The following is a 16,091-nucleotide window of genomic DNA, read 5'->3' on the forward strand; positions in this document are numbered from 1 at the left end:
CATATCATTCATTGTCGCCAATTAAGACACCTTTATCGTTCTCCACACATTCAACAGTAGAGCATGCATGATAAATTAGCACTCATTAACCATCACATAAATAGTTTTTGGCTCCATCTGTTGGAAAAGGTTTCATGCACAAAGTAGAGATGTTATATGGAGCAGGGCAACGATTAAGCATAACATCATAATCCCTGGATTATAGGTAGCGCTCCCTGTTTTATGTTATTTTTTTTAATAATAATTCCATTTGTATTTATCCATATTTATTTTTGGGCCAATTTATTGGTATTTATCCATATTTATTTTGTGTTTTGAGGATAAATGGAGTTGTAAAGTGGTACAGTTCCAATTTTTTGGTAACTGATGAACATGCACTCCTACTTTGATGCCTGTAGGATTTTAGCAAATTAAGTAGACAAATACAACAAAACATTAAACCCATGGGTAAATATTAATATACTTCATATATACGTTAACATGTTTGTATTGAAGCAAATCTCATCCTGTTAACTAACTGTCCACACTGTCTGCCTGCTCAGCTGGTGGCCTGGAATTCACGAAAGACCGCATGGTGAGTCAGTCAACAGAAACAAAATTTTCAGTATTTTTCCGCTTTTACAAATAAATTCATGCAGGAAACACATTGTGTTCTGTCTGTATTTAGCTGTAAAAATCAGTAAAAACGATAAAAATGGGAGTCTAATTACAGGTATTGAGGATTCTTCTTGTTCGTCTTGAATAAATCATTACAAATTCGAATTGAAAAAAAGATGTTCTCGTACCAGGCTTTTCTCAGTTTCTGACTTGATCAGCTTCGATTTTGCAGACTCTGCAATTTCTTCTGGTTTTGCATCGCGTTTTTTCAAAGCCTTAAAAGAGAGTATATAATACATTTTTAGCAATTCTTTTTCAAGCAACTTTACCATTTACGACTGACAACGCCTGAGAAGGGTTATCATTTCGCTGCCATATTTAAAAGCTAGTTCTTTTCAAAAAGAGCCATTCTACCATCTTTTCTCTTTAGTGGGTTTAAATCTTTTAATTAAATTAAGGCTTTCTACAAGAGTATACAACCATGAAAACGGCAAGCCAACAAATCAAAAGCAGTAACTTTTGCGGAGGTCTTTCACCAAGCATAATCCAACTTTATGTACAGTGCAACAGGTCATCAAAACAATAGCCCACAAAACCAGCAATACACACCAGAACAACACTTCATATCATTACCAAAGTGCTACCCCAACCTCCATATGTATATAGAAGAGACACATTATATTATCCAACGAAGTAGTGAACTGCTAAGTATTTATCTATCTAAGGGCTTGGAATAGAAACAAGCATTGGTAAATGCATTAGGTTTCGCCTATGTGATTAATAATAAGCTGCTTTTGTTGTAAGTTGTAGCTTTGTGAGCACTTGTGCAATATAAGTTACTGAAACTCCATAAAAGTGTTGACTTGTTTAATGAGAAAGCCAAAATATTGTGCAGTAACTGGTGGTAATAGACTAAGGGGAGATTAGGTAAAGGGAGGAGGACAAAGGAAAAAAAACATGCAGTGCACAAGCATGCTGAAGCTTTTAGCCCAGTGCCACTGCATCTGCTGCCCAATTAAAATCATGCCCTGATACCTGCAAAGATAACTGTGCTTATGATGGCTTGCTTTGTAGTAACATACAGCAATGATCGGTGTTTATTGGGATTCATGGTCCTTTTGACCCCTGTGCCACTGCACCTGCTGCACCATGCAACAGGGTTGTACAGGGGGCTGCCTTGGCAACTGTTCGTGGCGATGAAACCACAGTTGAAACTCTTGACCAGTGCCCCACAGCACGGCTCCCGGGTCCTGCTCCTCTGGCTGGCTATACCTCCTCCAAGGCGAACGGGACACCTCCAGCAGCCGTAGACTGAGAGGCGGCGTGCACTGATGGTGGTCTACGAGTAGCAGTGGTGAAGTGACACTGCCGCTATTGCAGAAGGAAGGGGGGCACACTGGGGGAGGTTTCTGCAGTGCGTCTGGCTGTACCTCCTCCAAGAACGAGACACAATGAGCTTTAATATTTATTTATGTATATATTTAACACTTTTGTGTGGCACTCAAACAGAAAATAAGGTATAAGAGAGCTTTAGACTGCAACAAAAAATACAATAGGGTTTATCTGTAACAACAGCAGTGGATGCAAGGGGGGCAGCCAGAACATGAGCCGTAGGCTGAGGGGGGCTGTGTTGATTGGGGTTTGCGAAGGAGTGGCGGAGTGGTCCAACAGTGATTGCTAAACCAGAGTACCGAAAATAGAAGAGAAGGGGCAGGACAGAGGATGTGGCATTAAAAAGCCAGAACTGCTGACCTTGGAGCAGTGTTTAAGCCGTGGCGTCAGCTCAACACCCTGTACAAGCACACCTAAGAGAGCAGCCTCACAAAGAAGTTCTGCAGATGAAAAGGAGTGCCTGGGCCTCGGAAAACTGATGAGAGCAGCACACACGCAAAACAACAGGAAACATTGTGTGACAAACAATAGATACGGAGGAAAAGTAAGTGGCATGCACATGAACCAATAAAAAGTAAGGGCGGGATGTACACCCCTTTTAAGATGTATATAAAACATAAAAGATTTCACAAACACAGTGTAAGGGCTGTGCAGGCAAGACCTAAAAAATTAACTTCAACGTATAAACAGCCAGCATGTTACTTATGCCTTAGATTGTTGATATCCATCATTTCTAGGATTGCTGCCACTGGCAGTTTGTTGTCGAAGCCAATTAACTTTATAATGCACACTTTCAATATCTTGGCAAAGCTATTACTGGAACTTTTTTTTAATTCTTCGGCCTTTGTACTTTTCTAGAGTTACAAATGAGTAGCTTGGTCATTCAGATCCTGTGGCAGAGTATCTAACTTGGTGTTAGGTTCATGAACAAGCAATTGTTGATCACGGTTTGAGCATCACTTATCTTTGTTTTTACCACTGAGAATGTGTACCTAGTATGACGAATGGCAAATGAATTTGCCTCATGATAAGAGTAGCAGAAAGTAAGATAGTAAGAGTTTAGCAAACTTTAAAAATGCGTTTGCTCATGTAATGCTTGGACCTATATTTTAGGGATGTTACATTGATGGTTTCATGCTGTAGCTTTTCACTATGCAATTCATGGGGGACTGTAACATTTTAAGGAGCGCGCTTATTTAATTTCATTTACTCCACAAACTAGATGTGTTATTTTGCAATATTATCAATGTAGTCTTATTTTTAATGACAAAAACACAGACACACATTAATACAGTTGTCCAGTAGTCGGAAAACCAACCGTTTAAACTTCTTTAAAGTTCTAAAGTTAAACTTCAGTTTTTTGATATGCTCAGGATCCTAGAGTTTCTTCAAATATTATTATATGAGAAAGGTTATATTCATGGACAGGCATACATTATAAGTAAAGTGATGAGCTACGACCACAAACAGCGCAATTCAATATCTCACTAACCTGCGTTAGTAAACTGTACACAAGACCAATAGGATCGATTTGCATGGTCTGGACATATGGGCTAAGAGAAAAATTAGGAGAAAGATGCACTTCCCTAGCATACCAGTGATGTATGAATTCAGGTCTTCATTTACTTTGACCAGTTAGTGGTCAATGCATCCATAAGCTGCAGGCTTACAATGCATTTTCCCTAGGGACTGAATCTATTTAAACACAACTTTGTTTGTTCTGCCAACATTAAAATCCATGATGTACAAGCGAGGACAATTTACAAACTGGAGCCTCTGTTACGGACTTCTCAAGTAGTATGTGAAATGTGAACAAAAAAGTGAAGTTCAACTAGGGGGCGGAATAGTGTAGTTGGCTCAAACCCTTCAGAAAATCATGTCTTGGATCAGATGAAATGAGACCATGAGAAAAGTCTTCTTTACACAAGATCAATGCCTCCACAAGATCGGTTCGCAATTGTTAGCAGAGGCATCACAGCCTAGATGGACTCCCCATGGACTCTTTACATCTTCGATCAACACCAGGAAACGGCAAATGCCCGCTGCCAGGTCAGCTTAGATGGAAGTCCCCATGACTGCAATGCAGCAGGTCAATGATGCTGTGGATGAGGACTGCTACTATGCTAGAGTTGTTGGGCCATGTGATGTGATACAAGGTGGCAGCGCCTGAGGCTCTATGGTAACCCAATCTGGGCACTGTCAGTAGTCTTGGGAAATAGCTCTATACCATATCACTATAGTGCTTGAGACAAAACTCTGGGATTTAACTTTGATAAGATGCATATACGATTTCCAGCTGCTAAGACAAGATAGGCTTGAGACTAACACACAGATAGGGTTACTCTCTTGTCCTGATTGTGCAGTTCGAGACAATCAGACATTACATTTTGACAAGAACCAGCTTTTTAGAGGGTGGTTTATGTTTCATTCTTAATTCCATAGGCCTTCCTCTGTGCATCTGCAGGCTGTTGTTTGAAGATTTGAGAGGTACCAAGCATTGCACTCTACAAATTACAAGTCAATACATATTATCCTACAGAATGCCTGTTGCCTGTTCAATGCATGTCTACAAAGTGTGTTCTTGGGCTTCTGGGCATAAACAATGCCATCATATTTATGGAGAAAACATTCAGCAGCCTCTGGGACTGTCATCAAAGAACTATAGGAAGCAGAACTGTAGCAATGAGTAACTTTTGGTGAAATTGTAGCGTGTTAGATATTAACTGTTTCTGCTTGACATACTCTGTTATTGTGGGCGCAACATGGAGGAAATTAAATTGAGTACAATGTCAGGTGATGGGGTCTGATGAAAGGTGTTTTAAGATGCTGTTTTTGGTCATAAAATGTTGTGCACAGCAGAAGACTGATTTCATTGGCCGGATACTGCAAGTGGTATGTGTAGATGTCATGCTTTGTTGAGGTATGTCCATGGCAACTAACAACCCAAAGCATGTAAGTGTGAGAAGTGTGAGACTGGGTGAAAAAGGGATAAAGCATCACTGTTTGGCAATGAGACAGCAATGTGCTTATACACAGAAGGGTCCTGCCAATTTCCTTTGTGTGTTTCTACAGGGAAGGGTAGGGGTTGGCCCTCAAGAAGGGAGCACTGCTTTAGCGCATCAGTGTTCTAACCAATGAAGCTCTACATATGTCCATGCCTACTGGAAGTAGCTGTATTTTCATGTTTCCCCTCAAACTGAAAAGATGTTCATAGAATTCCACCCTGTCCTCCAATATTTTGGAAATGTGTACTTTTGACCACATTGCTCAACTTTCAGCAATCATAAAGAATAGAAAAAAGGCAAAAGCCCACCTCCAGTCTGATGCATATTTTCCAGGGGATGCGCTGAGTCTTTCAGCACATTGTAAATCCCCATTTTAAAGAATGTAATACTTGCAAATGAGTTGACTACCATATGTCCTAATCCAATGATTGCTTAGGCATAGATTTCTACATTTCATTCTTTGCTCTTCTGATTGAGACTCCTTTACAGTCGTCTTAGCATGGGTCAAAAAGTAGACAATACCTTCGTTTTGGCTGCACCCATATTTTGATAGTACAAACATTAGGAATACTGATTTCCTAATTACGATTCTCTCATTCAGTTTCATTTAGGAATTCCTTGTGGGCCTTAAATAAACCTACCTCATGAATATTAATGAAGTAGGTCGCAGTTTACGACCCATTAAGAATCATAGCCATCACAGACACAGTGGCGTGCTGAGGTCAACAGGCCACCATGTGTGTGATTGCTTTTAAGGGATCGGCTAGACAGCACATGCGCTGTCTCCAAGAGACGTGTTGTGTTCTTGCCCATCTCCCCATCCCTTCTGTGCAAGGCTGGCTCAGTAAATAGTGCCCACATATGGTGAGACACTATGCACAGAGTCCATGCAACACTTAGTGATAGTGTTTAGATCCCTGAAAATCAAAGCCCTCAAGCGGTTACTATGGAGAGCAGCTAAGGCTTATTCAGGAGGGGAGTAAAGTAAGTGCATTTACCACCTTGGTCAGTCAGTAAGCTTTTCACACAAGAAAGGACCATACTAAGTGAGTATAAAAAAAAGATGTATTTATTAGCACACACTAGACAATAACTTGGTATATCTCCTACCCGAAGTCAGCAACTACACACAAGAAATACTTCAGAAATAGGTAAGTAGCACAGAAAAACACACAGAGACCAACCGGGGGGAGGGGGCACAAATCATATACTAAAATAGTGGAATGTGAGGATAGTACCAAAAAGGAACTAATACCCAAAGTTGGAGGACCCCTGGGGGAAGCACAAAACCACCGGATGTATGACGTTACAACGCATACATTTGCATTGCGGTACATTACATCTCGGTTTTTACAGCGCAATTCGTTACAACGACTTGCGTTGGAGGGTGCTGGACTTAGGAGTAGTATAATTTACTATTCCAACTCCAGTCTACGTACAGTAGGGAAGGTGTTGGATAGTAAATTATACTATTCCTTGTGCTAGAGCGCCATCCAGCGCAAGACTTGCGTTGTGAAAATCGTGATGTAATAACATCGCAATGTAATCCCCGCGTTGTAAACGATGTTTCCCAAACCACCCAAGGTGGGAAGCCAGGGACCCCAAGGCACCCGGGAGTAGAGTGGTTACACCGAGTCAACGTCCATAGTATAACACAGGGTAAGTTGCTATTGGATTTTTACAGTTCTAGGTCCTTTCCCAAAGGTTCCCGAAGGAACCACTTGGATCAAGGAATGTTGGCAACCACCCCACCCGTGGATACCCCAGGAACCAGGATTATGGTGCCCATGGAGCACCAGTGCATAGGGATGAAGTGGTGTTGGAACAGCCCGTAGACACCAAGGGAGGTTTGTGGAAGATCAGCAGCTACAGAGTCTCGTGGACCAGGCAGTTGGAACCAGGATGTGGAATCCAGACAAGAAGAACCTGAAAGCAGAGGGGCCAGAGTCCAAACCACCCAGAGGTGACCAGGAAAAACAGGAGTACAATACCAGACCTTGTTGGAGGTTCTTGCTATAACACGGTGAGGTTGTAGCAGAAGCTGTGGAGCCCACGAGACGATGCAGGAGCACAGGAGCCGTCCCACGCTGGTAACAAGTGCAGGAAGGTCACTGGCTTGCAGGACCACCAACAAGCCTTGTCAAAGGCAAAAAATGGTTCGCGGAAGAAGATGCTATGCAGCAGACCAGCAAGGTCTGTGGGACTAACCCAGCAAGTGAAAGACAGGGCCGGCCTGCAGCATGCAAGCACAGCCAGCAGGAATCAATAAAGCCCCCTTGAGTACCTTCTGGCGGCAGGCACGGGGAGTCGCAGGTAAGCCTCAACAGCACAAAGGAGATGAAGGCCCACGATGCCCAGGATGCAGGCAGGATGTCGTTTTTGGAGCTGTGCAGTGTTGGAGGCTGGGGCTTCTTGGAGCTTGCAGATCTTTCATGAAGACAGCCAACCAGCCTTGGCAATGGCAAACAGATGTGGTGCACAGGGAGGCAGTTCACGACGGCTGGAGAGGGAAAACAGTGACTTCAGTTGCAGGGAAGACTGGTTAGGCCTCTGGAGAACCAATAGACCAACATCTGTGTTGTAGAGCCGGGTGATATCTGTGGGACAATAGGATCAGCAAACCGGTCGTCGTTGTGGAGGTGCCAACGGATGCAGAGAAGTGACTCCTTCAGTTCAAAGGAGATTCCTTCTAGCTTGGATGCAGGCTGAGTCCTTGGTGACTCGGAGGATGCACAGCCACGGAGTTGCAGAACATGAAAAAGCACAGGGACGAAAATGCAGCAGGAATCTTCCCACCGAAGTAGTCTTGTCTTTGGTCCTGGCTCGAAGAACAGCTGAGTTCCAGTGTCCACCTGAAGAGCCTTTGGACATTCTTCAGATGACAAGCAGTTGGATATTGAAGTCATAGTCAGGACCATTCTAAGTACCCACCCTCAGGGGTCCCCTTAAGAAACACTAAAAAGGGAAAGGACCTCTTTTCTGATGACCCGCCTATAAGAAGGGGTCAGGGACACTACTCAGCTGTCCTAGCCAGTCAGATGCACCCTGGGGTCAATATTCAACATGGCAGGCTGGAGGGTGGAGCTGTACAGGGTGGTTTATGTGGGTACAAGGGCTCCTGAACTGGACAAAACTGTTTTTTGCAAGCAGGCACCAAATGTGGCCTTCAATGCAGTCTGGGGGCCACCCCACTTGTCTTGGAGTGCTTTTGGGGCCACAGGCTCCAGCACCCATACTTTCGGCCCTGGCTGGTAAGCAGTCAGAACAGCCTTTTGGCCATGCCACAACGTCTTAAGTTGTTGGGTGGCCTCCAGGTTTAGGCTGGCCTTCTTCATGTACTCAGCCATGTGTGAACGCAGGCCTAGCACATAGTCCACAATATCCTGCTTAGGAGGTTTGAGAGGTTACTACCATCCCCCCTTCACTAGAGAAAATGGACCGCTAACTGGATGTCCAAACAAAAGTTCAAATGGGCTGTAGCCCACTCACTTCTGTGGAACCACTCTGTAGGCAAAAAGAAAGCAAGGTAATAGGATATCCCATCTCCTCCTGAGCTTATCCGATAATCCCATAATCATACCTATAAGGGTTTTGTTAAATCTTTCAACCAACCCGTTACCCTGTGGATGGTAGGGTGTAGCAGGACTTCTAGATGACACCACACTCTTTCCACATGGCTTTCATGTAGCCAGACATGATGTTTGCACCTCGATCTGACACAACCTCATTAGGAAAGCCCACTCTGGAAAAAACCCTAAGAGGCCCTTGGCCACTGGAGGAGCTGTAATGGTCCTAATGGAAATAGATTCTGAGTATCTGGTGGCATGGTCCACAACCACCAGGATATAACTGTTCCCAGATGCTGAAGGAAGGTCTAGGGGACCAACAATGTTGATGCCGACCTTTTCAAAGGGACCCAAACCACTGGTAGTGGGATTAAGGGGGCCTCTGCAGTACTACCTTACTTACCACTGGCTTGGCAGGTGACAAAGGAGCAACAAAGCTCTTTGGTATCTTCAGACATGTGGGACCAGTGAAAGTGTAGGACAAGCCTGTCTCAAGTCTTGCTTTGACCAAGATGCCCAGCAAGGGATATGTCATGTGCTACGGTCAAGAGGAACTGCCTAAACTTCTGATGTATGACCAACATCCAGGTGGCAACAGGTTTGGGGTCTTTAGCCTCGGAATAAAGGAGTCCATCCTCCCAATAAACCTTGTAGGTCTCACTGGCATCCCTTGCCTCTGCAGCAGTTTGCTGCCTGAGGCTCTCACGAGAGGGGCAGGATTTCTAAGCCAGACACATTTCCTCCCTGGAGGTTCCCCTTGCTTACAACAGCTCTGCTGTGTCAGGCCCAAGCTACTCCGTGGGAGTTCCCTCACAAGCAGCAAGATCATCTTCCTGAGAAGACTGACCCTCACATGAATATTGGGGGAAGGATAACTTTTCTCCCTACCTACCTTTCTTGTTAGTAGGAGGCTGTGCCATTATTTCAGGCTCCACTGCTCCTTGTTCTCCCTGCTTCTTGTGCTATGCTCTGATCATCACAAACACATTCTCAGAGATTCCAGATATGGCTGCAAGAGTCTTCAACTCAACTTCAGCCCATCCTAAAGTCACCGAATCATTGCCCATAAGACACCCTACAGAAATTGTAGAGGATACAACAACCTTTTTAGGGCCAGTAACACTCGCCAACCCCTAAACAGAGATTGATCACTGCCATGTGGTGGTTATTAGTAATATTGTCTGCACTGGTTACTTGGTAAGTGTGCCCAAGTAAGTATTGCTCAGGTGACATCAGTTTTCAGCCAACATGGTGCCACTGGCACCTGTAAGCTTTTGCTTCCATACCATTGATAAGGGGAAACTGCCAGAATATCCTCATATTAAGAGGCCAGGCAGGCAAAGTGACAAGGTCAATCCCACCCTCTGATATTAGGACTGCATCAGTGACTTCTCGGACTAGGTCACAGCTCACTGTTGTATCCAAGGTGAACCCAGCTACACCCCAGTTAGAGGTTACTACTACCAGTGCTACTGCTAGGGGCGCTAGGGGGAGTAGTGGCAGTCTTGGTGCCTTTCTTAGGACAAATAGGATATGTCCTATGACCTTTTAGTTTACAAAGCACCAAGGAGGTGTATTGGTGGTAGACGAGCAGGATTGTGACCCCACACGAAGATTTTTGTAGACCTGAAGAAGGCTCTTTCTTACTATCTTTAGGTTTCTCCCCCACTTTTTTTCTTGGGCCTTAGATTTATCTTTCTTTTTCTTGTCACCCCACCATGAAACGTATTACTCATCCTGGTGCAAACCCATTTGTCTGCTTTCTTTCCCAATTCTTGGGGAGATGTCAGATCAGAGTCCACCAGGTATTGGTGAAGTTTCTCAGAAACAGTCATTAAGGATGCGCTCTCTCATGATCAAATAATACAGACCATCATACTCATGTACATTACTACCATGTAACCAACCTTCCAGAGCCTTAACTGCACAGTCCATGAATCATGCCAGTCTTGTGAAGAGGCTTTCTGGGTATTCCTGAACTTAATCCTGTATTCTTCACAAGTAAATCCTAACCCTTCAATAAGTGCCTCTTTCAAAACCTTATAGTTGTCTGCGTCCTCTTCTCTTACTGCCAGGAGTTTATCTATGCCTTTGTCTGCAAAGGAGAGCCACAGGATAGCTGTCCACTGCTTCTGGGGGACCTTTTGGACTTTACAGGGCCTCTCCATAGCAGTAATCCAAGTCTGGATATCATCCCCGGTTTTAAAAAGGGGCACTATCATGCTAAGATTCCTAGAATCAAAGTGTTCCGCCCTGACTATAGTCTCTTTATTACTGCCACCATTGGGGTCTACAAAGCGACACCAAAGGGGATGATGGACGGAGCGTTTGAGCAAATCAAACATGCACCCCCAGTCAACTGATCTGGGTTTAATCCATCATCATTCTTTAGCTCACTCCACCACCTGACTTCAGACATGGCCATATGCAAATCACTCTGACCCTGTGCCTCATGGGAACAGTCCAGCCCGAACTGCCAAGCCATGTCTGAACTGTGGTGGTGGAGTGAGCTAAAAAATGATGATGGATTAAACCCAGATCAGTTGACTGGGGGTGAGTGTTTGATTTGCTCAAACGCTTTATCCAACATCCCCTTTGGTATATCATTGGGGTCTAACCGCAAATTCTTCCTCTCCTCCTCCATGTACAGGGCTTCCCTTTCAAGGCCCAACTGTTCCCTCTTCATATTGAGTCTGGCCTTCTCAAGCTTGAGCATTTTGTACCCTCTATCTAGGATGGTCTCACCTAAATTAATGGGAGTGGATTCAGCAAATGATGCTGAGGAAAGGGAGGATGAGGAAGACCTTCTCCTCCTGGAAATCCTGTGTACCACCCCAAGGGAAGTAGAAGTTGGCCTACTGACATGACCCCCTCCAGTACCATCAGTACCTCCCTCTACAGGTATCGGGTTGTACAGGGGAATCTTTTCAGATTCCTCCTGGCCATGCCCATTGGCAGAGCCAGCAGAATGTAAGTACTTCTTGCTCTTCACGGTCATCCCCTCACCAATGCCTTCCTCCTCCACTGGCCTTTCAGGATTCTGAATGTCATCTTGGAGGAGCAACTCCAGCAAAAAAAGACCTTGTGGGGTTACTATCTGTCCTAAGTCTTCTAGCTTTATACATGGTCCTAAGTTCCTGGAACTGAAGGGCCCCGTACCTAGACTCCGGAGTCTGGCTAGACTCCGCAGTAGCAGACATGGTGCTAGTGTAGTGTACCCTACTCTAGCAATCTAAACTTTCAAAACAAGGTTGGAGAAAGGGCTATGCTAGACCCTTGACATCTAACCTAAAAGTTTAGAGATGTCTTATCCAATAAGTATAGTGTAATTACCAAAGGTAGTAGTGGTTTCTTATGGAAACATTACTTATGACAAAGTTGTAGGGTGGTAAAGTCTTTATCCCAACCGCTGCACCACAAATGTAGGAGGCTGGCTCAGTATATAGTGTCCACCTATTGTATTGTATTGTATTGTAATTGCATTTATATAGCGCTTACTACCCCTGACGAGGCGTCGAAGCGCTTTTTCGGCGGGTAGCACGCTACTCCGGGACCCACAGAGGATTAGTGTTGAATTAGTATAGTGAAACATGCAAGTACATTTTAAGTGGTGGATAGGTTAGTCAGTTATTTGGATTTGGAATTATAGCAGAAGGATAGATGAAATATGAGGTAATTTCAGTGGTGTATATTAGTCTGTTACTTGGAGTGAGAAGGATAGCGGATGGATAAAAGGAGAAGAAAGATTTGCATTCATATAGCACTTGTTACCCCTGATGGGTGTTGAAGCGCTTTTTGGCGAGTAGCACGCCACTCCGGAACCCATAAAGGATTAGTGTTTAAAATTAGTATAGTATAAATATGAAGTAATTTGAGTAGTAGATATGTTATTCAGTTATTTGGGCATAATATTAGTATAGTTGAATATGGAACATGGAATTTGAGAAGTGAACATGTTAGTCTGTTAATTTTTATAGAAAAAAAGGATAGTGGAGGGATAAAAGAGTGAAGGGGTTTTTTTTTATGAGAAAAAGGGCAGCATTTCTGTCCCTAGTCCCGATCAGTCTCGAACAGGCCCAAACAGGCAACTACCCTTGTCCTCTCCACCCTTAGCCTCGACGCCCGGGCTTAGACGCCCTAAGCCTGGCCTTTTGTGTAGCCCTAGTAATCAGGTGACCCCTTCAGCCAATGGGAACCCTAGCCCTAACATTATCCAATCCCAACATTAGCCCTAACTTCTAGAACCAATAGGAGACCAGGACCTTGCATCCAATCTTAACCCTAGTCCAAGCACCCAATCAGTTCAAAAACCCTGATCTCTACGTCCAGTAAAGGCCCTAGCCCTACCACTAGTCCCAATCCAAGTCCAAGCAGCCAATGGTACAGGTAGCCCTAGTCCCTACTTCCAATAGCAAGCCTAACCCTACTCTTAGTCCCACACCTGGTCCAACAACCAATCACACCAGAAGCACTAAATATCTACTTCCAATTGAAGGTCTAACCCTAGCCCTAGTCCCACCCTACTCCCAACAACCAATAACATAGGAAGCCCTAGTCCCTACTTCCTATAGAAATCCGAACCCTAGCCCTAGTCCCAAACCTGCAATGATTGAATCACAGACCGAGAAACCAGTCAGAACCCTCAAATACCCAACCAATGAGGACATTAACCCTAACCCAATAGAAACACCAGATACAACCACCATTCAGTGTACACATGTGTCAACCACCAGCACACCATATAAGGTCTCAGCAACCTCAGACAAGGTTTGCTGGCCAGGGAGTTGGAAGCTGCTTGCTCCTGTTCAGAATCTCCTAGGAGACAGACAGGCTCAATCCACAACTTTGGACTTCAGCAGGTAAAGGCTTCACTAACTCGAAATCTAACAATACTGTTTGAATAAAGCTTTACTCCCCCTGCTGGCCAAAAAACGAAGTGCACAGGCCCCAGTAAATACAGCTCACCGAAGCACCCTCTGATGTAGAAAATCCCTGTAGCTAGGGGGGGGGGGCAGGGGGGCTGGCCTCACTGGCTTGTGAACACAAAATGGTGGCGGGGGGTGCACTGTTTGAGCACACAGACCTAAGCACAGAGCAAAGGAGAAATTTGGAGGGAAAACAGATTTGTCACCAAGGAATTAGAGGGACAAACTACAGAGGTTGGACTGCAAATCCCACAATTCAACACACTAAATGAAGGCAATAATGGGTAGGGAAAACCATACATTTAAAACACAACACAGGTGATAAAATATGCAATTACAGGCAGGATAAAACTACAATTTTTAACTGTAACAACCACAGGCATATACAGTAAACACAGAAAGTGAAAATCGTTTTTTAAACAACTTTTTGTCTTGGGAAGAGACAGCACTAGTCTGTCTCCTTACCACTTCCTGGACTCTGATCAAAGCAATCTGGGGCACATGTGGGCTGCAACTCACAAGATGGAGGAGAATGATTTGGGGTGCACCCAGCAAGGCCTTCAGGGGCCTGGGCAGGTGTGAGAGGAGGGCTCAGACTTGCCTGGTAGCTGAATAGCCAATGGTCTGCTGGCCTGGGGGTGGGGTTTGGGCAGCTGCTTGCTCCTGTTCAGAATCTCCTAGGAGACAGACAGGCTCAATCCACAACTTTGGACTTCAGCAGGTAAAGGCTTCACTAACTCGAAATCTAACAATACTGTTTGAATAAAGCTTTACTCCCCCTGCTGGCCAAAAAACGAAGTGCACAGGCCCCAGTAAATACAGCTCACAGAAGCACCCTCTGATGTAGAAAATCCCTGTAGCTAGGGGGGGGGGCGCAGGGGGGCTGGCCTCACTGGCTTGTGAAATCGTTTTTTAAACAACTTTTTGTCTTGGGAAGAGACAGCACTAGTCTGTCTCCTTACCACTTCCTGGACTCTGATCAAAGCAATCTGGGGCACATGTGGGCTGCAACTCAAAAGATGGAGGAGAATGATTTGGGGTGCACCCAGCAAGGCCTTCAGGGGCCTGGGCAGGTGTGAGAGGAGGGCTCAGACTTGCCTGGTAGCTGAATAGCCAATGGTCTGCTGGCCTGGGGGTGGGGTTTGGGCAGCTGCTTGCTCCTGTTCAGAATCTCCTAGGAGACAGACAGGCTCAATCCACAACTTTGGACTTCAGCAGGTAAAGGTTTAACTAACTCGAAATCTAACAATACTGTTTGAATAAAGCTTTACGCCCCCTGCTGGCCAAAAAACGAAATGCACAGGCCCCAGTAAATACAGCTCACAGAAGCACCCTCTGATGTAGAAAATCCCTGTAGCTAGGGGGGGGCGCAGGGGGGCTGGCCTCACTGGCTTGTGAACACAAAATGGTGGCGGGGGTTGCACTGTTTGAGCACACAGGCCTAAGCACAGAGCAAAGGAGAAATTTGGAGGGAAAACAGATTTGTCACCAAGGAATTAGAGGGACAAACTACAGAGGTTGGACTGCAAATCCCACAATTCAACACGCTAAATGAAGGCAATAATGGGCAGGGAAAACCACACATTCACAACACAACACAGGTGATAAAATATGCAATTACAGGCAGGATAAAACTACAATTTTTAACTGTAACAACCACAGGCATATACAGTAAACACAGAAAGTGAAAATCGTTTTTTAAACAACTTTTTGTCTTGGGAAGAGACAGCACTAGTCTGTCTCCTTACCACTTCCTGGACTCTGCTCAAAGCAATCTGGGGCACATGTGGGCTGCAACTCACAAGATGGAGGAGAATGAATTGGGGTGCACCCAGCAAGGCCTTCACCTATGGTGAGACACTGTACACTGAGCCCAGGCAACCCTTAGTCATAGTCTTTAGGTCCCTGAAAAACAGAGCTCTCAAGAGTTAGCTGTGGAGAGCAGCTGAGGCTTACTCAGGAGGGTTGTAAATCAAGTGCATTTACCACTATAGTCAGTCAGATCGCTTTTCAAACAAGAAAGGACCACACCATGCGAGTATAAAAATACTTTGTATTTATTAGCACACACTAGCTACTAACTTGAAATATCTCCTACGCAGAGATATCAACTATACACAAGAAATACTTCAGAAATAGGGAAGTAGCACAGAAAAACACATAGGGCCCAACCGGGGTGCCCAAACCATATACTAAAAGCACTACCTTTACAACGCAGTCATTTCATCGCAACATCCTTTACACCGCATGTCATTACAACGTAGCCATTACATCGCATGTCACTACAACGCATGTCATTACAACGTATGTCACTACAACGCAGGCATTACATCGCAAGTCATTACAACACATACCACTACAATGCATAGTACCCTTACACTCACCGACACTTACCCTACTGTTGCACTCACTGGAGTTAAAATAGCAATTATTACCCCTACACTATCCAACACTTACCTTAAATGCGATGTAATGGTAAGCCTGGTAATGGTATAATGTGATGTAATGGAATGCGTTTTAAAGGTAGTTTCTAAAAAGGTGATGTAATTGCATGCGATGTAAAATAATGCGTTGTAAAGGTTATTGCGATGTAAAAACTGCATTGT

The 16,091-nt window shown here is 44.5% G+C and overlaps 1 protein-coding gene across 2 annotated transcripts in view; it reads right to left on the minus strand.

Moving 5' to 3' along the window:
* Nucleotides 1-16,091, minus strand: part of CEP128 (centrosomal protein 128) — a 704,507-nt gene that overhangs the window by 567,323 nt on the left and 121,093 nt on the right. For both annotated transcript variants that reach the window (XM_078659994.1, XM_078659995.1), the window contains exon 9: nt 786-872. In XM_078659994.1, coding sequence (XP_078516120.1) covers nt 786-872 — 87 coding nt within the window. The remainder of the gene's footprint in view (nt 1-785; nt 873-16,091) is intronic.

The sequence above is a fragment of the Lissotriton helveticus genome, chromosome 9 (genome assembly GCF_964261635.1).
Source record: "Lissotriton helveticus chromosome 9, aLisHel1.1, whole genome shotgun sequence".
NCBI classification, from domain to species: Eukaryota; Metazoa; Chordata; class Amphibia; order Caudata; family Salamandridae; genus Lissotriton; species Lissotriton helveticus.